Below are 25,651 nucleotides of genomic sequence, written 5' to 3' on the forward strand. Positions count from 1 at the left end.
GAAATCTATCACCAGGATGAAGGATTGTAAACCAAGCACACTGACATACTGGTGAGTGCCCCTTCTGGCAGGTTCTGCTTTTCTTTTAGCTTCTTAGGACCTTGTTTTTACAATAAAAAGGTATCACAAATTATGCAAATGAGCCTCAGGGGCACCAGACTCCATAGATGTCAATGGAGTTTGGAGCCTCGAAGGCTCATCCGCATAATTTTTAAACCTCTTTTTCTTAAAAACAAAGGCATACAAACCTATAAGAAGAGCATCTTCTGCCAGAGGGTGCACACACCAGTATGTAAGTGTGCTTGGTTTACAATCCTTCATCCCAGTGGTAGGTTTCCTTTAAACATACAGCACATCGGAGACAAAAAAAAATGTAACCAAATAATATGAAGACTCAACTAAAAAGAAGAATTGGACAAGACATTATCTCTCTTCTTTATCAGTGAATGGGAGACGTAATAGCAGCAAGTCACCACCCACCTGCTCAGGGGGAACGGAAAATTAGAGATCGAGTCTAAAGAAGAAAAAAGCAGGGAAAATGTGGAAAACAGGTCCCATAAATAGTATTTCACAGAATATCTTCCTATTGTTCTTCTTATAACGCAGTTAATCAATCAATTGTTCGAGTGGCTTTCACACAGCAGTAAAAAATGTCTATTAGTTGGAGGTACGACAGGCAGCGGGACAGAAGTGGCCATTTTATTTTCAAAGAACACTCAGGACTTCCGAAAACATCTTCCTTCATTGATCCACTTAAAAGCAGCAATTAGATGCAGGCAGCAACATGCACCCATCTACCAGAAAAACCGGCTTATAAAACATTAAAGGGAGAACACAAGACAACAGCAACACAATACATGTATAGATTTGGTTGTCGAGTGACAGGAAGACATTGGGGGAGAGTTATCGAAAATGGCTTAAACTTTTAATAAATGTCATACAGGGAATTCAATTTTATTGTCCCAAATTACGACGGAATTCTGTTATTCTGTTAATCCCATTTTATTTCTGGCAGGTGAAGGGTTTGCCCCGAATTGTTTTTAGGAAAATATATTTGGTATTGTAGCATCCAGCTAATTAATAGGGCTGCAATACTACACACAACCTGGGCATCGGCATGACAGCACTCTTTTTTTTTAATCCTTGATCCATTCCATCATAAATTAAAATCCATGGATTTATCACACCATCATCAGCTTTATGAAACCCCTGCATACAGTATAGTGATCCAAAGTACTTTTCTTCATTGATTCTTTCATCTCATCGCATTATGGGTGCTCAATGCTCAAAAACTCCTATCAATCTTATCATCTTAGCTCTCGACGATGGGGACTATGTAAAATAATGTAACAGTGACGTTAGTACCAATGCTAGCGGGCCAAAAATCTAATACTAACATCTGTTCAGGGTATATTCAGAGCCGTATTTACAACCTCCACTGCCCTAGACACTAAGCCTGAACACACTCCCATTAAATGCACATTTATACACGATCATTATCATGATTTGGTAATTAAACTAATTCTTTTGACATTTAGTCAGTATTATCAAGTTTTAAAGTGTAAGTATTATCTCCATGTAATATTAATCAATTGTAATCCTGTAGATTGCACCCACCCCTAAAGATTTTCCCTTTTTTTATGGACTCTGATCCCCATTCCAATATACAATAGCCTGCAGAGCCCCAATTTCTATAGACTATTACTATTTGTGTCCTCATTCCGACATACAAGGACCCTCCCCCTATGCCCATTCCTTTGCATTATGGCGACCTTCTGACATCATAATGGACATCTACTAGGGGACCCACTGTGCCATCAGATCTGTTTGGGTGTCTGGGAGATCCTGTTCTGGTAAAAGGTACGAACAGGAACAAAGGTATACACTAAATTACATACTAGAACCCTTCCTTCTTGCCTTATACCCTTCCTTCTTGCCTTATATAGCCCAGATGTGAAGCAGATATGATGGAAACAGAATTAAGAGACATAATTAAAAAGAACCTGTACATTTCACAGACAAAAGGAGAAGCAGTGCAGTGGGGAACTGAAGATCTTCGGGAAAACACAGCCAGGAAGTGTTACAGCTAAACATCTAAAGTGTACGGCCAGCCTAAGACTGGTCAGCAACTTGTGTCATATCAAGACCTAAAAATGTGCAAGACACATTGGGGCAGATTTACTTACCCGGTCCTGTCGCGATCCCGCAGTGCATTGTCCGACGAGGATTCGGGTCTGCCGCAATTCACTTAGCTCGTGCGCCAGAGGTCCACCGGAGTTCACCTTCTTCTTCCAGTGCTTGTAAGTGCGTGTCTTGCGACACAATTCTAATGTTAAATCCTGCGCGTTGTCCAAATCCATCAGGTTGTCTGACGCCACAACCCCCATTTGTGTCGCGTGCAAGCCGGTGCGCCAAAATCCGATCGTGTGCGCCAAAATCCCAGGGCAATTCGGCGCAAAACGTAAACCGGTGGGAAACCCGACCAAAATGCATCCAACGGACCCTTAGTAAATGAGACCCAATAATTAAGATTACACAATCCAATTGCAACAGTTCAGTAAAGTTATGTGATATATTCATATGCAGGCCGCCATCAGGAAGGGTTTAGTGTGACTGTGGTCAGGGGGCCCATGTCGCAGAAAACCCTCCTCCCTTCTCAGGTGCAGGGAACTCACTGGATTATCATTCTGGGGGGCCCTACAACATTTGCCAGTCAGAGGCCCCAAATTTCCTAGTGGTGGCCCTGTTCATATGGCATAAGTTGTGACAGGAGTTGTGGAATTATGGCTGCGATCCCTTAAAACAAAGTAGCCTAATAGATGTAGGGGAGACAAACTGCATATCCTGACCCGGAGCCAATACTGATTATATATGGGCACATAAGAGGAGGTGTTCCTTCCTAGTGATAAAGCAATAGGTATCACAGCAGTCAAAATTCTAAGCATGCCCCACAGCTTGGGACCAAACTTCATCACGGGAAATTAGTTAATTCAGTCTTTAATTAGCAGCGAGAACAGCTCATTAAATTTAGTTCAATAATTCATGCTGAAAAGTAATCTTACATAGACTAGAAAGTGAACGTTTGAAGAATATTTCACAATGCATCCTATATTCCCTGTGCCTTATTAGCACATTCCACATCAGGTGTGCAGAGTTTTTTTATATACTTATTATATTGTATTTTATAAAGAGTTATATTGCAGGGTATTGTCTACACGAGTAGTGTGATTGTTGTGGTTGATACAAACAAAAACCTGGTTTAAAAATAGGTTTGGTGCTGGTGTTACATTTCCTTTAAGTCTGGCTTAAAGGGTTTTCAATGCCTTAACCAAAACAAAAGTTTTTCCTGCTTTAATAGGCACTGTTCCCGAGATTCTGGTATAGGTGGACTTTTCTCCTTAGCCCCACTGTTTCTAAGTAATAAACCTCATTATTTTCATATCTCTTGTCAAATGTGTGGAGGCTTTTTTGCTCCAGCCTCCAGCTCTATCATTTCAGTTTCAGGGCCCAAATTGCTAATAATGTTCCATACTGTCAGTAGGGTGGTCCAGGGCTGGAGCAGACAACTAAGCCCCATCCATTTGACAGTAAAGTGGCACCTAGAAAAATAATTGATAGTCAAAGGTCCTCTTAAACCATCATATTGCTGGTATTTCTAGTAAAATATGCACTAAGTAATACATTGATGGACAGTCAAGGGACTAGCCCTTTAATATACCTATTAGAGATTCTCTTAAAGGACACCTGTCATCAGGTTTCTGTCAATTCATACATTAATCATTATAAAATGATCTTTTCTTTATTATGTACATGAGGCTGGTCGCATGGTCAGAGGCAGTGATGTCACCACCGTTAAACCTCCGCTCACCTCCCCCTGCTCATGGCTGTGTTTAATGCATAGAAAAGAATTTCTGGTGTCTGTGCTTTATCTGCTGACATGCTGCATCCTCCTAATACACATGTAAGAGACACAGACATCAACTACACATGAATTTTACATGCTCTGCTATAACATGGATGCCTGGAGCTGTTGTATCTCTCCTATACACACTGCAGGGGGCGCCAGCACCAGGAAGCACATGGAGGAGCTATTACACCATTATACCTCACTCATATACACATGACTGTATAATGATGTGACGTATAATGGTGTAATGGCTATTCGATGTGCTTCCTGGTGCTGGCGCCCCCTGTAGCCTATGTGTATGAGATACTCCTATACACATGACTGACAGCATGTATAATGATGTATCTTATACACACAGGCTACAGGGGGGCGCCAGCAACAGGAAGCACATCGAGGAGCCATTACACCATTATACCTCACATCATTATACAGGCTGTCAGTCATGTGTATAGGAGTATCTCATACACACAGGCTACACGGGGCGCCAGCACCAGGAAGCACATGGAGGAGACATTACACCATTATACCTCACATCATTATACAGGCTGTCAGTCATGTGTATAGAAGTATCTCACACACACAGGCTACAGGGGGCGCCAGCACCAGGAAGCACATGGAGGAGCCATTACAAGATTATACCTCACATCATTATACAGGCTGTCAGTCACGTGTATAGGAGTATCTCATACACACATAGGCTGCAGAAGGCGCCAGCACCAGGAAGCACATGGAGGAGCCATTACACCATTATACCTCACATCATTATACAGGCTGTCAGTCATATGCATAGGAGTATCTCATATACACACAGGATGCAGGTGGCACCAGCACCAGGAAGCACAAGGAGGAGCCATCACACCATTATACCTCACATCATTATGCAGACAGTCAGTCATGTGTATAGAAGTATCTCATACACACAGGCTGCAGGGGGCGCCAGCACCAGGAAGCACATGGAGGAGTCATTACACCATTATGCCTCACATCATTATACAGGCTGTCAGTCATGTTTTATAGAAGTATTTCATACACACAGGCTGCAGGGGCGCCAGCACCAGGAAGCACATGGAGGAGCCATTACATCATTATACCTCACATCATTATACAGGCTGTCAGTCATGTGTATAGAAGTATTTCATACACACAGGCTGCAGGGTGCGCCAGCACCAGGAGTGACATCATTATACAGCGGTCAGTCATGTGTATAGGAGTATCTCATACACACAGGCTGCAGGGGGAGTGGCCGCCAGAACCTGGAAGTACATGGAGGAGCCATTACATCAATATACCGCACATCATTATACAGGCTGTCAGTCAAGCCCCGGGGGGAGGGGGGATGGCTGTGCCTCACACTCTACTGTGTTCCGTTTTCTCTCAGTGATGCATCTGTTTTGTCTTCGTGTCCGAACAAAAAAACTGAAGGTTTAACATTCCTTTGAAAACATCATATCTGATTTTTCAGCCTCATCAATGAAAAAAAATGGATGTTGTAACCATCTTTTTTGCGGACCCATAGACTTCTATTGCCTTCCGTGATCCGCCTCAGTGGCGCATTGGCAAGGAAGTTGCACGTGTATCCCAATTTTTTCCACAGACAACGGACGCCTTTGTAAGGCGTCCATGGAAATCACTGAACCACGAAAGTAAAAAACAGCCCCAATGGGAAAGAACCCTTATGCTGTGTTTTTTTCGCTTATTGTATTTTCCTATCACATGATAGGTCCATAGCACAAATGGACTGATCAGTAATTACAAAACATAAAGTTCAAGGTCAGGCAGAGACTGGAGACTTTTTTCTGTAATCCGCTCATTTACTCGGAGACCATAGAAGTCAATCACAGAAGATTCTGAACAATTAAGGAGGAAAAAAATACACAAAAAACTTCCGGTAATTTTACTTAGTGGAAATTAACAAGAAACACTATTGACAGGTAACGCAGCCGCCTCACCCATGCCATGGCCCCATGCTCCACAGGCTATACAGGAGGGCTGATGGTGTCAATACATCACACTACAAAGCTGCGCCATAATTGCATGTGATTGTAAAGTATCCTCATTATCTCATCATCCTCCCCAGCACGGCTAATGTGATCTGTCTCAGACAGGAATCTCAGATTTCCAAAATTCCATTCTACACATGCAAACAAAAGAAATCTTCAGCAGACATCTTATGAGACCAAAAAAAAATTGCTTCAATTGGGGAATTTAAGAACATAAAAGGACTAGAATGTCTATGGTAAAAAATATCTATATTGTATTGTTTATTGCAGATATTTTTTTATATAAACTTGCGCTGCTTTCTTGAAGTTGCTTCATCCAGAGGTCCTCCTATAAAGTATGCCACAGCACATGTAGTGAAATATTAATTGAAGTGGTGTAACAGCCTTTTAAAGCATCATAAAATAGGATTCAGCTGCATTAATAGATTATGTTTAGCACAATATGCCCTATGACAACTCGGGGTGAAGGAGAGGCTGTGATGACTATGAATAGACTTCTACCAGGCAGGCTCAGGACCGCCAGAGAGTGACGCCAAGGGGAATGTGACAGGGGTGCAAGACCCTTCTTATAAGTGATCTTTTTATAACAATATTTTATATTGAGCATAATCTTATGAATTTTATGACTCAAAAAAAATAAAACAAAATAGGGAACCTGTCACTAGGGATCTCATTTTCACTAAAGACAGGTTGCAGAAGCCCATTACAGCTGCATTGCAAATATGTCTATCTGCCTTCTCTAGGCATTTGCTTTATAACAGATACCTCTGTATAGTCCCAGGGGTTGTGCTTTGGTCTGGATGCATTTCAAAAAACAAAACCGTCTTGTCTGTGCTGCAGACTGCTCAGCTCTCAGCCCCCACCTCACACCAGGTCACAGCCTGGTGAGCTGACATCAGTGGGGAGGGAGAAGCTATACAGGAGCACAAAGGTTGGGGCTATGAGCTGAGGAATTTGCAGCACAAGTCAACAAGTCAGTGTTGATTTTTGAAATGCATCCAAACTGAAGCCCAACCCCTGGGACTACACAGAGGATTTTGTCAGGGTGCAAGGTAAGTTATAACACAAAATTATATTGTAATGCAAATGCTTAGAGAAGGCAGAAAGACATATTTGCCCTGAAGGTGTGATATGCTTCTGCAACCTGCCTTCAGTGAAAATGAAGTCCCTGGTGACAGGTTCCCTTTAAGAACCCCCGACTTACAGATGACCCCTAGTTACAAATGGACCTCTGGATGTTGGTAATTTACTGTACTTTAGCCTTAGGCTACTATAAACAGCAATAACCGTTATCAAATGTGTCTGTAATTAAGCTTTATTGTTAATCATGGTTCTTTGTGACGATTGGATTTGAAAAATGTTGGATTGTCATGAGACCAAATAAAATTTGTCTGGGGTTACAATTATAAACTATACAGTTCCGACTTACATACAAATTCAACTTAAGAACAAACCTACGAAACCTATCTTGTACATAACCTGGGAACTGCCTGTATGTACTTTGACAGTGTTATGGTCCAATACAGAATTGGGTAGATTAAATGATGCCCTTTATAATGAGTGTCTGGGTGTAGCATGCTCTGTTTTGGGACTTATTAGGTGCAAGAATGGGAGAATTTTAAAGCAGAATTTTAAAAGTCTCACAAGGTGAACAAACATCTGGGCTACAAAGATAAATAGGACAACACTGCACTAAATACTTGAGGCAGCTAGTTCTGCTACGCTGCTTGGTTCTGCACCTAAAACTTTTTCAAAAAACTGCAAAAAGTCCCAAAAAAAGTTTGCAAAAAAAGAAAAGAAAAAGAAAGCAATAGGAGTGGCTGTATAAATAAAGAGTATTATTATTATAATTATACATGTCCCCCATTGTGTAGGGCCCTTAAGCTTTCTACACATCCAACGTTCCCAGTGATCTGTTATTTTAGAAGAGTTTTTGCAGATTTCTGGGCACTTTCTATACTATATTTCTATGACACTGTTATAACGGGCAGTGCTGAGCAGTGTAATTTATATTGTTTGTAAAATAGAAATGTACACAATTTTCCAATATACTTTCTCCATCAATTTCTCACAGTTATCTAGAACTCTGCTTGTTGTCATTCTATAGGAAGCTTCATTGTTTTTTTTTATGAATCTGTCCATGGTCATGTGATGTCACACAGGTGCATGACACATTATATCGCTGGTCATGTGATGTCACACAGGTGCATGACACATTATATCCCTGGTCATGTGATGTCACACAGGTGCATGACACATTATATCCCTGGCCATGTGATGTCACACAGGTGCACGGCTCATTATATCCCTGGTCATGTGATGTCATACAGGTGCAGGGCTCATTATAATCCTGGTCATGTGATGTCATACAGGTGATAGGCTTTTTAAGATTAAGTGACTAGTGGACATACTGTTCTATACTAATATATATATTATATACAAACACATTGGGGGTCATTTACTAAGGGCCCAAATCGCGTTTTTATGGCAGGTTACCTGAATTTCTCCCTTTTGCGCCGATTTTCCCTGAATTGCCTCAGGTTTTTGGCGCACGCGATCGGACCGTGGTGCATTGGCGCCGGCAGGCATGCGAAGGAAATCGGGGGAGTGTCCATACGAAAACCCGGCGGATTCGGAAAAAAAAAAGTGTCGCTTGACACGCACTTACCTGCACCCGGCCTGGCTTGGTGAACTTCAGTGCATTCCGACGAACTTCCACGCAGCGACACCTGGTGGACATTGGGGGAACTACCTTAGTGAATCGCCAGAAGACCCGAAACCTCCACACAGAACGCGCCGCTGGATCGCGAATGGACCGGGTAAGTAAATCTGCCCCATTGTGTAAAATCATATATGCCAATACATTTGGCTTTTTAATAATAATTCCAGCATGAAAAAAAAAATCGAGATCATAATTTTTAGTCTAAGATATCAATGTCCACCAGTTCCAATTACACATTTCCCTGGGCCAGCAGTATCAACAGATGATGGTTTTATCTTCTAGACATTAGTAAGACGTTAGTAAGACATACTTAAATCTCATTAACATTGCACCCAGGAGGATAATAAAAGGTAGGAAATCATACTAGACGTAGGACCTGGCTCCATGGGCGTTACTATCATATTCCAAGCAGAGGAGCCCCTGAAACAGCAGACAATAAATCACCCACAATCTCACCATCACGTCTGCAAATCCAGAATAGTATGACATCAGTTTACATAAGAGGAGGAAGCCCATTAATTCTTCTGTTTATGGGAAAATTATGGGTTCGATTTATCATAAGCGAGAGATCATGATAAACCAGAGACACTTACTCATAGATCCAGACACTGGGACTATGGTGATATTCTTAAATTTGTTATCCATGGCCTCCTTCCTTCTAAAATCAACTTTTAAAATTATGCTTGATGCTGCATAGGCTGTTACACTGTACAGGAGCACTTTTCACTGTGAGCAGAGGGAGGAAGTGCTGAGGGAGCAGGGGTGAGAGTGTAATAGCCAGTGATGCCAGAGCATGGAGGGGCTCTGGTTATGCCCCACCTTAGGGCTCATTAGCATAATTTTAAAAATTAATTTTAGAAGGAAGGAGGCCATGGATAACAAATATAAGAAGATTGACAGCATGGATTCAGTCACAGCACCTGGATCTAAACCCTTGTTTATTATGCTTCATTTTGATGGCAGATTTCCACTTATTCTGTTTGCTTGTGTCTACAATACTAAGATATGCACTGAATTTATCAAACATTTCATGATGCAGATTTTTCTGATCTTTAGCTAACCACGCCCAGTACCCCACTCACTTTTCTAAAATTGAGTGAGTGGTGTAAAAATGTTGTACAAATAAACCCAAAAAGCCCAAGATAACTTTGTGTGACTTTTGGATGCCAGAATTCTTAAGTGCAGGACTTCTCCCTTTAAAGAAAACTTGTCACCAGAATTTTACCCCTAATACCAGTCATACTAGCTGGTAAATGGTTAAAAGTCGCCCTCAACACCTAAAATGATCAGCTCCTGAGGCACTGTACCTTAATCAAAGTTGTTTTTCTGATATGCAAATGCCTCTAGAAGAGTCAAACTGAATAGAAGAATCACATTGTCTCCTGGCTGCCAGTGAACCACGCCTCCTATTTTGATTGGCAGCTCTGTGTCTCTTCAGATCTATAGCCCAAGCAGACAGGAAGTACTCCCTATCCACTTCCTGTCCTTATCAGAACATTCTACTTCTTACTAGCATGGTATATTTAGCAGTCAGCACTGTGAGGGAAACTGCAGATCTTGTCACCATTTCACGCACCCCACGTTGGACGGAACCAAGCAGTAAAACAAACATAGACAAAAGGCAGAAAAGTTTGGGGAACGATTTTACTGGTGGGAGCTGGCGGATTTAAGTTGGAACCTCTACACTGTTCACTGTGTTTTTTGTTGAAAAGTGCAGTGTAAAGTTTATTGTGCCTGTTCTTGATGACAGGTTCCCTTTAATTCCAGTGTGCTGAAATAAAAGTCAGGTTTAAGTTGTGACTGGAAGAAGCTTGCAGCCAGCACATGAATTAAACATGCAGATCTGCACTGGTAACACTTCTCTTGGTATTTGCCATGTAAGAATATAAAAAGCTCTGAACTTGTGACCCATACAGGCACTGTAATCTTTCTCATGAAAAAAGCATTAGAGATCCCACATAGACAAAGTGCAGCCAGATATCTACTCAAAACACGTCTGAAAATGTGAAGCCCCAAAGTAGAAGCAGATGGTTTACAAAAGGACCTAATACCACCATCCAATGGCTAATAAATTGGGGTGGACGCAAAATAGTTGACCCCACGTTAATGACTTTGACTTAGCATGTAGTGCAGTTGTAGGCTGAATATCTCTCTACTATATGTTTGGCCAGCGCCTACTCTTCCAGACAAGTATGACTCTCCTCAGAACCAGACTGACTCGTTAAATGAGGTGACATGACCTTGTGTGTTTCACTTTGCTTGCTAATCCGCACTTATCTGATGAAAAGAGATGACGGATACCCCTGCAGCAATCTATAAAATATGCAGCTCATCTGATTGTAAAAACGAGCCGCTACATTGCCTGGAACTAGGACCTTACCTTAATAATGGAGACTTTAGAGAGATGTATTTTATAGAGTGGATTTTACATTGTTTAAGGAGCCTGGGAAAGTAGACTTTAAAGGGGTCTTAAAATAACAACACCTGTCCATGTGTCTGATTAAGTATCAAAGAAAAGGGTCCACGCCTCTACGTGCCAGGATGGAGAGCGGTTGTATAACAATGTCACCCTAGTGGTGAACCACAACTCCACACCCATAACTTCATGAGGACACCTAGTGTCGGACTGGTCCACCAGAGAACCAGAGGATTCTTCGGTGGGCCTGGGCTCTATCCCGATACTGCAGTTCAAAGGAGTCCAGTATAAGACAACCTAATTTAGATATTAGTGTGGTCTATTCACTGGGGAGTGATTCGGGGTGGTCCCCCAAATTTTATCGGGTGGACCCAAGGAATTTCAGGTCCAAACTGAGGACACCGATGTAAATTAAAGGATGGGATCAGCACCCAACTGCTATCTGGTCCCTTCAACTTATAGCTCATGAGTTTTGAAAACCAGCACTGCTCAGCTCTGTACTCCTCTACTTCTCGATAAACACGTATGCTAATTTTCTGGCATGGGGACAGGAAATTAGGGGCTACAAACAAATTTGACCCTCTTTATTTCTTTGGCATAAGAAATTAGACATGGCAACATACAACATGCCTTTTTTTGCTTTGACTTGGCTGCCGATGTCAATGACACTCAGGACCCAAACTTCTACTCTACAGTATTGGAGGATATGCTGGGACATGCCCACTTGATATCTGATTTGTATTGGATCCAATGCAATAGAAGGCATATCTGATTTGTATTGGAAGTGTATGGGTAGAATTGATTCTACAGGTATGAGTGTCATAAAAAAATCAAGCAAGGACGTAACTTGATGGTGTAGTTGCACCCATTTCAAGAGCCTTAGGGAGCCCATAATGTGTATGTTCCCCATAAAACATAATGGTACTATACACTATAATAGTAAGGGGAAAGTACTGATTTGCATCGGAGCCCAGCAGATTTTGGATGTGCTCTCTTCTTCTCATTTGCTTCTTCTCGCTTGCTCGCACAGATGACCTGCAACCAATGCCAAGAGGCTGCCGTGCAAAAGTTGTCCCATTATATCAACTGTTGATAATAGCCTGATTATCCGGCCTGAAGAAGACTGTCATCCTCGCCGTAGGCCTGGCTGTGAAGTTTGTGGAACACACAGGGAGAAATCTCCTGGGAGCCCATTTAGGAAATAACAGAAACCCAGAAGTGACATGCTTCTGTGTTTAGAACTAATGATACTGCTGGTGTAGACTACATTAACCAGGCACAGTCATTCTCCTTCATCTGAGAAGACAGTGAGGATGTGACGGGTGACTCCAGAGGCTTTAGTTCAAGAGCCATTTACTTCTTATGTCGTTTATTGTCACAAAAACAAAATCACAATTCCATCTCATGATCAAAGATAAACTTCCCATTGGCTGGCTGGGCTTGCATGGCCCATGGCAAGACGAAAATAGTTCATCTCTCCTGGTAATCTACAGCTAGCAAACGCAGGATCCACATTGGAGACAGATAAACCCTCTATATAATTTAAATGGGGGAACAAACCAATAATACCATAATCAGTATAGGATGATATCACTAGGAGTCCTGAAGACCTATGGGTCCAAGTCCGTACAAAATAATAGACACTGCCACAAACTAACCCATAAAGCTCAGCAAGTGACGGCCCCAAGTGAAGCTGACTTAAGAGCAGAACTTGCCCCTAGGGTTAGTTACTTTTGGACATGTATATGTTCTTACAGCTGGAGGCAGTATCTTTACACTCATTTTTTGCAGTGTAACCTATGGACCTGCTATAAGGTCCATCCTAAGGGTTACAATAGAGAATATTACAAGGTTATATGTCACTAATGATCTGTCTGATACAGACCAGTTGATATTAGAAGTAATCTCCAAGTTGTCAATCATTCAACGCATTTCACATTCTTGTTACCTCCTTTTGTGGAAAACACATACAGACTTCTGAATATGGTCTTTTCTAATGTGTCATAGTGTAGCATAATACAAAATGAAATTTTGGCTTCTTACAAAATAATTTTGTATCTGCTCTGCTCTGCAGAACCAGTCAATGGATCGTTATAAGATCACGAATTATAAGATAAGGATATTTTCTGGGATTTTTGGCATAATTACTTTAATATAAATAGAAAAACATGGCTGCCTTCTCCATGAAATAGTGCCCCGTCTGTCTACAGGTTGTGGGAGGTATTACAGCTTACTCCATTTAATGGAGCTGAACTGGAACTATTCATTGGGGCTCCTGAAATACCAAATCAGCCCCAGGATGTTGGTAAACAGAAATTGGATTCTCTACAAAACTTTTCACAAATTCTAAGAGAAATGAACATACTCTGACTTTAAAAACAAAACATGAGAACAGACAATGGGACAAAGGTGTAAACAGCCTTAAGTCAAGAATCATAAATTATATAATAACAATATACAGAAAATTCCCCACACTGGAAAAAGGTGGGGGCAGGAATCCACAAACCATTAATATCACCCCAAAGTGTATCAAAAGTCCTCAATACACAAAGCCTGGGAAAGTAGACTTTAAAGGGGTCTTAAAATAACAACACCTGTCCATGTGTCTGATTAAGTATGAAAGAAAAGGGTCCACGCCTCTACGTGCCAGGATGGAGAGCGGTTGTATAACAATGTCACCCTAGTGGTGAACCACAACTCCACACCCATAACTTCATGAGGACACCCAGTGTCGGACTGGTCCACCAGAGAACCAGAGGATACCCCAAAGTGTATCAAAAGTCCTCAATACACAATTATAACCTGGATCAAAATTGCTCTGACTGTGTATAATGCTCGGTGCGACAGAAATCGGGAATCTGGCGCTTCCCTGCACTGGCCCAACAAGAGTTCACCAACTTTCTTGTGGTGCCCCTTTATCATGGGGCATGTGAACAACTTTGCATGTTAAATCCGGCGCACGGTCCGACTGAGCGCCAGAACAACCCCTAATTTGGGTGCATGATGGTCATGATGGCCGCATGCGACACAATTGTGGTGCAAAAACTTCTTAAATACGTGTGCAAGCAGTTTGCACTAGAAAGAACGTGCAAAGTCCGTCCGAAAACTGGCGCAAAGCCCTTAGCAAATGTGCCCAATTGTGTTTTGATCCTATAAAATCCAGAAAAACCACCATAAATCAGTAAAAATTGGCCAATGGCATTGGTTTCTTTGTCTTACTAATATATTAATTGTATTATTATTTATTTAATTATTAAGACAAATGTACAGAATTTGCTTTGGTCCGTCTCATGTTGAATTACCATGATTCACTTGGTAAAGTTGTTGTATTATTGCTGTACAATAATATTAGTTTGCAGTTTGTTGTCCAATACTATATGTACTTCTCTCACTGTCACTTTCCAACGAGTTCTCATATTTTAATATTATTGTTATGACAGAATTATAAATGTCATGATGACAACCACTTGCAATCTGCTCGATGCAGACACCAAACTGTGCTTCAACCTGCTGGGAAAGTGTATAAACATCCTGTGTATTGTCATGTGGAAAGCCAAAATCTATAACTAAATGACACTATACAATTCTTGATACAGCATAGTAGTTATTCTGTCTCTATAATAATACTTCAGTGCATTCCAATATTACTACAATATGACCCTACAATGCTACAATAAGGACCCCATGATACTACAATAATACATCATAATACTATTACCAGACTCCATAAAACTACAATATGACTCCACAATACTATGATAAGACCCCATAATACGATTAAAAGAACCCATAATACTGTGATACACCCCACAATAAGAACTCGAAATACTATTTATAATATCCCACAATACTACAATATGACCCCATAATAGTAAGATATGACCCCACAATACCACAAAATAAAAATACATAAATAGTAAGATATGACCCCCACAATATTGCAATAAGATGCCATAATACTCTGACGCAATACTACAATTAAGTCCCCAAAAACTAGATGCTAATACTAATGTTGATACTAAGGCAATACCCAACATAGCTATGATAAGACTCCATAATGCTACAAAATGATCCCATAATGTTATGATGAGACCCCATAATACTATGATGCAACCCAACAATAGTACAATAAGAACCTACAAAATTATGGTAAGATCCTACAAGACTACAATAAGATCCCATAATACAACAATACAACCCCATAATAGTATGCAATAGACTATGCAATACTACATTTAGTCCTGATAGAAGTAGATACTAATGCTGATACTATGATCCCATAACACTACGATACAATAAAAAAAAATACTATAACACTGTATAACACTACAAAAGTGAATATTTAGCTTGATTAGTATATTATTTTCATATATATATATATATATATATATATATATATACACAGTTATAGTTACAGTTATATAGTAGTTATATAGTTTTCTATATACAGTTACTTGACATAATAAACTACAAAATTATCCCATATTATTATGATAAGACCCAATAATACTATGATACAACGCAACAATAGTACAATAAGAGAACACAATACTGTGATTATATCCTATAATATTACAATAAGAATAATACTGCAATACAACCCAATACATAATTATAAGATAAGACCCCAAAATACTATGATACAAACGGCATAATATTGCAATATGATTCCATAATAATAAAAGATTATGCAATACTACAATAAGTTCCTATGACACTAGATACTAATACTAATGCTGACGCTAAGATCCCATAATGCTACAATACAACACAATAAAGCTTCAATAAAACAGTATAACTCTATAAAAGTGAATATTTAACTTGATCAGTTTGTAAAGTTTTCTTGTTTTCTATATACAATAGTTACTTCACCCAATAAACTAAAAAAATACCAATATTTTACCAAATCTCTTAATTACATCATAACTTTTTCAAAGTGGAAGGGAACAATCACTTATAACCACCATAGTAATAATAATGATGGAGAACAATAAAATAAAACTTTAGCAAAACTATTTCCCTATTTATCTTGCATGTAAAATGTCACAGTGTAAAAGAGGCATTATGTGACTTTGTATCAGTCAAAGTCACACCTGTCAGGTGTCTAGCTGGAGGGCAGTGACCAGGGTGCGGCTTACCTGACACAGGTGACTCTGGCACCCATCTTACTCCAGGCTGCAGAGTGAGGAAGCTGGCACGGACTTCCTTGCAGTTCAGATGCCCCTTGGCAGCTCCCATGGCCACCCACACCATGAGCAGAGCCATGCAGAGCCCCCAGGCTGCCATGTGTCCTCTCTCAGTTAAGATCCTGCTTACAGGTCAATGCATGCCAGGGCACCTGGCTGGTATTATAGGGGCAGGAGATAGTCTCCAGGATCCTGCCAGCATGAGGTGCTTGTTTGCAAGAATTTGGGAATATACTGACAGCAGATACTAAAGAGAGTGAGAAGGAGGAGGAGAGGAAAGCAGCACTTCCACTCCTGCCATAGGTGAAATGAGCTCTGGCTGTGTGATGCTCCTCTTATGGCTCATATACTGTAATGTACTGTGCAAGCGCCACCTACTGGTGGGTTATCAGTACAGCCATGATGGATAAAATCTCATCAGTCTTCAATGACAGACGTAGAGCTATGTTGTTCACATGAGAATAACAGCATGTAAACTAACAAGGGTGTAATTTGAGGGGGTGCAGGCGGTCGCAACTGGGCCCACAAGTGTCACTTTCTCATATGCGAAGACTATTACTATAAACCATACATTATAGTTGGGGGCCTGGCACGGACTTTGCACTGGGGCCCATCAGCTTCTAGTTACGACACTGTTCACAAACATTATCAACATGCTGCAGATATGATGATAATAATGACAACAACAATAACAATAAAAAGTTTTTTATATGGCACCAAAACATTCCTCAGCGCTGTACACATCATGGAGTACATATGCAAACAAAATAAGTTACTGAGTAATAACATGGTCATATGCATGATATGAGAACCCTTAGGGGTCATTCGTGTGCTACAATAATGCTTGCATGCAATTATACCAGTCTCAGCGAATCAACTGTGCTGATATGAAATGCATCCAGAATAATCACACCTATTAATAATTTTTGGCATATTTTGGGATGCACCTGCAACAGAGATTGAAATCTAGGGTAGCTATTTAAGCGGATGTAGAATTCAGCCGCTGATTTTGACAGTTTTCTGGTGTAAATCAAATTACAAAGTGGCATGAGTGCTGAAAAAAGGGCAGAAGGTCCAATTTATGGAGCAAAAACAGACATTTGTGCCTTTGTCTCTGCCAAAAGTACATTTCTCCTACAGACATTTCCATATAGTTTAATATAATTTTTAAAGGAACACATGGAACATGTGGTGTGTTTTGTGTGCCTCTGCTATTGTTGTGAGGGGAATAACACCACAATTAGAGCGCGCCGCATTTATAACAATTTCCATTCATCACCAACATCTGGAATGTTCCCTTTCCTGAAATAAAACAAGGGGAGAAAACATTGTTTATAGCCATGGACACATACAAGTATATGTCACTCAGAACACCTTTTACTTTACAATTGTATCTGTTTTATTTTCTACCTTTTCTACATTAACACATTAAGATCTGAAAGGTTATTTACTAATTCGGAGATGTACCGGTATCTTGTATTATAGTCCAAAACTCTATTCAGAAATCTAAGGATTATCAAGGCAAACTCTCTGCAAAAATGTCTTCCTTCACCAAATAGTCCCAGATACTGAAACCCTAACACTACACCCTAACCCTAACACAAACATCTTCTATATTCGGACACTAAGGAAGTAGAATTCATGGCAACCAGTCTGTAACTTATCATCTGTAGTCCAAGACTACATTCACACGATGTGTGCCGCCATACCAAAGACCAGGAGGCACACGTTGGACCAGAGAGAGGAGAAGGCGGTGCGCTACTCACACACCCCAACCCCCCACCCCCATCCCGCTCCCTAGTGATATATGGTGCACAGCCCCATATTTCGGGGAAAAGTAGGACATGTTCTATCTTTTCTCCCTACTACAGAACGGTATGGTGCTGCACCATACTGCTCCCGTACGGCACCATGCGCCCATTGTCGTCTATAGGGGATGTATATATGCCGTATATACGTCGGCCCTATATATGTAAACTAAAAACTGGTAATCCGTCCGTAATACGTACAGATAGAAAAAGAAGCCAGCTCACCCTACCACGGGATCCCCTCCAGGCACAACGATATCCGGATAACTCTTGGTGCATGGAAACGACCTCAGCCGTCCTGGGTATAGTCACAAAAACACAGTCCGAACCAGCACTTCAACGGAGCATAAAGGAACGTTTGTTTGACAACTACTCTCTGGAATTTGCCCCGTTGAAGTGCTGGTTCGGACTGTGTTTTTGGCCCTATATATGTAGTATATACGTCAGCCGGATATATACGTCCCCCATACGGCGGTGTGAATATAGCCTTAGATTGAAATTCATTGGGTCCAAAATCTGTGGCGCCCACCCTCAATCTGCCTTTATGAGATAGATCCTATTATCTTCCAATTTGGTACCTCTTAGTGGGCCTATAATTGGATTAAAGCCCAGGCACACTGGGCAGTTGATGGCCCCACCTATTCCCCACCATTGCAACACACCCCTTTTTAGAAAGAACTTAGGGTGTTGAAAAAGCTACATTTGCCCAAAACTTTTTACACATTAGGAGGAAAAAATATAAACTGGTGGTTGGTGCATTTTTTCTACCCCAAAAGCATTAGTTGCCCCTAATATTACACATTTTTCTAGATGAAGAGACAAAACAGTGAACGGTAATTTCAGACAATGTCCAATGGGGAATACAAAGTATACGGCTCTGCTGATATCAGCTATAGTAGGGTCTGTAGACCAGGTTTCTTACCACTTATTAGTACAAAGAAGGGTTACTAGACGGAAGGATGAAAACCTATATTACATGAAATACAAAAATACAAGAATAAAAAAATCAAACCGGAAATTGCACAGAAGCAGAGTTTAGCTCTGAAGTCTGCAAAATTGTGAATGCAGCTCTAACCGTTAATACAAGCTGTAACTCAGAATAACTATATGTATTGTAATGTATCTGCATTTATTAAATTTAATCTAGAAGAATACCGATTTGTAAAAATGGGTTGAAAAGGTGGACATACCCTTTAAGCACAATCAAGGATTACCTTATGTCAATGTAACATGCTCCGTGCTGTATATCAGCATTGAGCGGGCGATGGCATGCTGCTTACCTGGCAGAAAAGAAATCCTCTATGGTATATTCACATGTGATTGTTCTGCTTGGAATCAATTGACCTCACTGTATCCCAGTGTGGACTTTACTTAAAGAGAATAACAAAATGAGTTAAATCATTCATTTTAACAACCCAATAACATGGTCCACATATCACCTTCAGGGGACTGGCGTAGTCATATTTATTATTCATGCCTGCGGAGCAGAGGAAGGGCCACAATGTGCAGGGAGAGGTGACTTCTGCTGCCAGGCATGTCATCTATAGCACAGCTGAGACTGCTAATAATAAGAGGGAAGAAATTGTGATTTTAAAAATAGATAGAAGAAAGATATTGGATAGATATGATACTGATCGATCTAGGTACGTAGATAGATAGATGTAAATAGATAGAAGAACGATAATGGATAGATATGAGACTGATTGATCTAGGAATAGATAGATAGATAGATAGATAGATAGATAGATAGATAACATGGAAATGTCCACATATTCAGCAGCAGCTAAATAAAGCCACAATCTCACAAAGGAACAGTACACTACCGTAACTTATGATAATAGACCAGCACACTGTCAGCAGTGGATTATAACATAGGTGGTTTGGGCAGTAGCCCATGGCCACCCAAACCACCAACCAAATTTTACACTCAGCACCTTCACCCATGAATCCTTGTACATCTGTTTCTGTTCTCAATACTCAAGGTCCTCTAAAGGTCCTGAAACCACAGAGTGAAATCAAGCAGAAACGACTCATCCTCCAATCTTCAAAAAAACCATATGTAGGATGTGATTCTAGACTTGTATTCATACAGCCCAGAGCCCACGGCTGTCTTAATCTGCCCCTGCACACTCAAAATATTTGATGAAAATTAACATACAACTTTTTCTTAAAATGTATTTCATAAAATAAGTGCACATGCATTTAACCCACATATTTGGTATACACATAATTTTCCCAAAATGTGCACGAATTCTACTGTACCCACTTGTTAGTTCACACATGTAATGGGGTAAAAGTAATGGCAAACCAAATGGGGAAAAAACACCATAAAAAAAAATGAGTAGCAATAAAATAATAAAATTTGAACATAAATGTCCAAATAATCAAATTTGCAGGAATTATTGTGAAATAAAAAAATAATATGTCTTCTGGATCAAAACAGAAGGATAATAGATTATACTAGATGGATATGTTACTAATAATATCACCATCCTGTATTATTATTAGTCATAGTTCACCTGTAGAATTATGTGATTGTGATATATATCCAATACATCTTATCGCAGGAGTAAGTCTGATAAATATGTGAACCCAATTATTTCTCTCTGTGAAATCTTAGTTAATAAATATGGATTTTAAGGTGTTTCTAATGGAAGATCTGTCATATATATTTGATGACTGCCTCTAAACAGAACAGAAGCGAATCAATAAAACATGTTTCACTTATCATTAACATCTGTCAAGAATTCGAGAGAGGAACATGAGGTTAAAAGGAGCGCTGGTGGCTGGAGATTGTGTTTCCACTATACTCAGTGTGTAGGATGCAGAGGTTACCTACATAGCACAGGACCTTCCACTGGTAACATTTCTGTGTTCTTCCAACATATATGTGAAGAACCCAATCCATTATATGTTATTTGCTACGTGTCTATAGGTATTTGCAGTCATTTTTACATTAGACAATTACAGGCAGTCCCCAAGTTAAATGGGTTTTCCCACTAAACAAGTTATAGGGTAGGGTCTAACTTGCTGATCGGTGGGAGTCTCAGTGATGAGACCCCCGCAGTTCACGAGAACAGGGTTTCCGATTGGGGTATCTTGTTTTGTAGGAAAACGCCTTTAAGAACACTGACTCACATACAACCTGTGTGACCCCTGGTGAAGACCTATGGATGCGGATAATTTATTGAACTTGAGCCCCAGGCTGAAATGGTCAACATAAAAATTGGTCTAAAAGTGTCTGCAATGAAGCTTGATTGTTAATCTTTTTTTACCTTATTCACGTAACACATATAATCTATAGATAGCATATCAGAGAGCAGGAGGACCTGAACAGGTAGTACTTAGTGTCCTATCTGCAGGCAGCATGGTATAGAGCAGGAGAAGCTGAACAGATAGTACTTAGTATCCTATCTACAGGCAGCATGTTATAGAACAGGATTATGTAAGCACATTGTACATATTGTCCGATCTACAAGCAGCGTGTTATTGAGCTGGAGGAGCAAAGCACATTTTTCATAGTGTCCTATCTGCAGGAAGACTGTTATAGAGCAGAAGCAGCTGAACAGATTGTACAGTGTCATATGTGCAAGAAAGCATGTGATAGAGCAGGATGAGCTGTACAGTCTGTGCATGCTGCCCTATCTGCAAGCGACATGTCACAGAGCAGGAGGAACTGTGCGGATTGTATTAAGTGTCATATTTGCAGGTAGCCTGTTATAGGGAAGCAGGAGTTATAAGCAGCATGTTATAGAGCAGGAGGAGCAAAGCAGATTGTAAAGACAGCGTCCTATCTGCAGGTCCTGGAAACAGGAGTGGGGGGCTCAGATTATAGAGCATGTTAGATTATTGACAGAATGGGCGGTGGACTGGGATGGAGGAAAAGATTAAGACAATTGACAAGCAATTATTTATTTTAAATATTTATATGAATTTGTATGATACAATTGTGATTTTAGATTTGGTGTATGATCAATGTAAATTCTGTACACTAACACTAAATAAAGTATATAATTGTGGAGAGCTTTGTGGATGTGGGTAACCTGCATGATACAATAATAAGGTAACGCAAGGGGAATCTCATCTAACATTTTAACCACAATCAAATATGTGAAAGATTCTTTTCTCTGCAGATAGTCAGGCACCATCCATTATCACCGGGGACCTATCAGCATATGTTACATTTCTTCGCATAGACTGGTGTATGAGAAATTCTTTACATTATTAGTTAGGTATTTGTTTATTCATATCTATAAGAAAAGGAGTATAGAATTCTTCATGAGAAGGGAAGGGAACACCTGTGCCTCTAGTAATTCATGGAAGTGACCCCCTTTTATAAAGTGCAGGAAGCCTAGTTGTGAACATTAAGCGGCGGATTTGTGTATAGAAGGTATTTAAAATAATACATAAGACCTTCACCCAACCTATCAGCGCCCCCGCGCCTCCGGAGATTGACAAGGTTAATTAAACGCCTTTGAACTTCAATGCTGCTTCAAGGCACAATTTATATTCAAATGTTGAAGCATCTTATTTTACATATCTGACATTTTCTGTATAGAAATGATATACAAGCAAATTTATTCTCACTTGCGAAAACATGAAAAAAAAATAGTTTTTAAGGGTTTTTTTTCCCTCTGGAGCAGACAATAAGATTACACATTTAGTAATACTGGTGTACCCGTAAGCTGTACACCACTATGTAGTTGCAGTGTAGCCTGTGCCTTACTGTGCGGGAACACTTTGATGAAGGAATATGTCTGGTGACTTTTTATGAGTGATCCAATGTTTTTTTTTTTCATGGAATGATATAGGTCAGACTAGTTGTAATTAATCGTGAATGCGCACCCTTTTTGTTTTCTTGTCATGCTGATAAAAGGGTCATCAATCTCTTTATAAATAGGATAAATGCCTGATGGGCCCTACAGCCACAAGTGGGTGGGGGGAGGGTGGTCTAGGTGTACATTGCTGCATTCATTAGTAGGTTCTCTGAAGCCGGCCATGGAGGCTGCCTATGCTACATACAAGAGAAAGGTGTCTTGCGTAAATGGGCCCTGTCCTTGAGTTGACGACAGGGGGATCTGCATCTTTTAAGCAATCATAGTATATCCTATGGATATTAAGGGATATCAATGTGACTCGTCAATGAATGGCCTCTTAAGTTCGCGATCTGGTTATGTATGTAAGCCCCCTGCTCTCTACTTTGCTACCTTGTCCTGCGACCTGTGTGGGGTGTCTGTGGCTCATCTGTATATTTGTAATAAGATTTTTTTAAGACTTATTCGGAAGTTCCTGAAGATATCAAAGACGTTACCATACCCTAGAGTAAAGGACAAGCATGTAAGCTTGGACAGTCTACCATCAGTAAATCTGATGGTAGAATTCTGACATCAGACCATAGACATGAATTTAGTGTAGGACTTCCGTAACGTAGGCCCATCAGAAGTGGTGATCTTAAAGGCCTATCCCTAAAATTCCTATGCAGGGCCATATAATCCGTTTTTTAATAATCCGGGACTGATTTGGCATGCTTGTGTATTTCCATGAGACAGTGGCTGCTCTCTGTACTCCTAGACCACTGCACCACACATACTTGTCTCATTAGCAATTCTCTTCTTTGAAGTCTCCTAAAACCATGTGTTTGACTTCTTCCATGCCTTTGTGGCTCTTAATTTACAAAGCACCCTGCTTTTTGTAGCTATCAGTCTTAGCAATCTGGTATTTGCTTCTATAATTCACATGGAAGGCTTGGGACCTGGAATGCCATTTACACTGGCAATAATGATTAGAAATCGGATCACTTTTCTGCACAGTCTGGGGGATATCTAACAGTTATCACAACAGATATCTAAGGCTACTGCAACATCCGCCAGGGCCTAGCCTTCCTTCGGGTGGCTGGAAGCAGCTGGGGCCCAGAATATCGGAGTGACTGGCTTATGTGGCCACCGTGCTTGGTATTGGGACCTGAGGATGGGCCTTCAGCCTGGCAGGTCTCCAGCAGGTGGTGTGTGCAAGAAAAGTGGAGGGAGAGGCTGATGGAATAAGTTTCTCCCTGAGGCCACCCCTGAGGTGTATATAGGGATCCCTGGGTGATGAAGGATGGGGAGCCCGTGATGGTGAACAGCCAGGCATGTTGTGGAAATCATATCATGGTTCTTTATTGGAACTTCAACAGAAGGCAACGGCCTAAAATTAACAGCAGATGCAGCAGGCTGGAAAGCTGGTAGGAGATGGCTGGTCCGCAGAAAGGGTTGCCCACAGCCTGCTAATAACTTCAGGCTATGCTGTTAAAGATGAAGCCGAGTCCAGACTGTGGACCTCTGCTCTGGGGCTTAGTCTCCTGACTGTCCCAAGGTGTCAGGCAGCTGGCCTGAGACACCTCTGCTTCCTGGTGTGGAACAACGACTTCTGAAGCACAGGCAGGTGCTGCACTCTTCTCTGCTTCTGGAATATACTGACCAAGACCACGTGCTCCCCTAGTCAGGTGGCAGCACTCTCCAATCAGCTTCCAGCTTGCTTTAAAAGAAAACAAACAATCAACTTCTTAACTCGTGCCCTCCCAGGCAGTGGTTTCCAGCTGCACTTGCAGAGCTTACCAGGACAGTAGTTTCTGTGTGAGTCGAGCAGTCTCACCAGATAGTTCCCGACAATGAGAGGGACAATTTTGCAACACCTACCTAGCATATGCATCGGCAGGTTTATTAATCACTTGCTGTTTTAGGGAAATGTTTCTGAGGAGTTGGTACGTCTTCATCATTGTAGTTTTAGGTGTGGGCGATACAGGGAGCACTACAGGTCTTAAATGTCCTGTATAAAGAAATGGATGCTGATTCAATCATGATTCAAGGTAGGTCTGTTCTTTAGTAGAAATAGGGAGACCTGACGATTGCATTCGGATTCAGGATTTGGCTGCACAACTACAGTATGGCAGTATATGGGGATTTTACACAGCTATTACTTTGTGCAAATCGCACATTGTAATATATTGGTTAAAATTAAACTTCACAGGGGGCGGCAATCGAATCCAATATGACTGCGCCCAGGTGCTGCCAGGATTTAAATGCCTCTGGTAGCTTTGCCGGAGGCTCAGTCCGCGAGCTCTCTTCATACTGCAGGAGCTGATGTGTGACGTACTGTTACGTCACACATGGGTAAGGGATTAAAGGGGTATTCTCGTCTGGGCATTCACATTCAATTTCATTTATCTGCTATACATATACATTTCTTGAATTTGATGCTATTAAAAAAATTTACCTGTGTGAAGATAATTTCTCATAAATGTAGTCATATGGTCCCTTAGAAACAAGACTAACTCCCTGGATACGACCACCTCTGCTGGAGGGATTGCACAAAGAAACAAAAGTTTTTTGTATATTAAATGTCCAGGAGTTACTGCATGAGCCACAGCCGCCCTGTGGTAATGATCAATGAAGCCAGGTGGTCAGGTAGGACTGAATAGCGCATGTCTGGCCACCACTGCCAGAATGTGAGGTGGTTGTATCCGAGGAAGCTATCTCGTTTCTAAGCGACAACATGGCTTACATTTATGAGAAATTATCTTCCCACAGGAACATTTTTTTTAATAACATCCAATTGAAGAAATTTTTACATATAG

At 40.8% G+C, this 25,651-nt stretch overlaps 2 protein-coding genes across 3 annotated transcripts in view; both read right to left on the reverse strand.

Annotated features, from left to right (window-relative positions):
• Positions 1-16,549, reverse strand: part of GPC3 (glypican 3) — a 296,911-nt gene extending 280,362 nt beyond the window's left edge. For both annotated transcript variants that reach the window (XM_072123247.1, XM_072123246.1), the window contains exon 1: positions 16,184-16,549. In XM_072123247.1, the coding sequence (XP_071979348.1) occupies positions 16,184-16,331 (148 nt within the window). In that variant the 5' untranslated portion in view covers positions 16,332-16,549. The remainder of the gene's footprint in view (positions 1-16,183) is intronic.
• Positions 1-25,651, reverse strand: part of LOC140077158 (P2R1A-PPP2R2A-interacting phosphatase regulator 1-like) — a 981,687-nt gene that overhangs the window by 707,490 nt on the left and 248,546 nt on the right. The window lies entirely within an intron of this gene.

The sequence above is a fragment of the Engystomops pustulosus genome, chromosome 9 (genome assembly GCF_040894005.1).
Source record: "Engystomops pustulosus chromosome 9, aEngPut4.maternal, whole genome shotgun sequence".
Taxonomy (NCBI): Eukaryota; Metazoa; Chordata; class Amphibia; order Anura; family Leptodactylidae; genus Engystomops; species Engystomops pustulosus.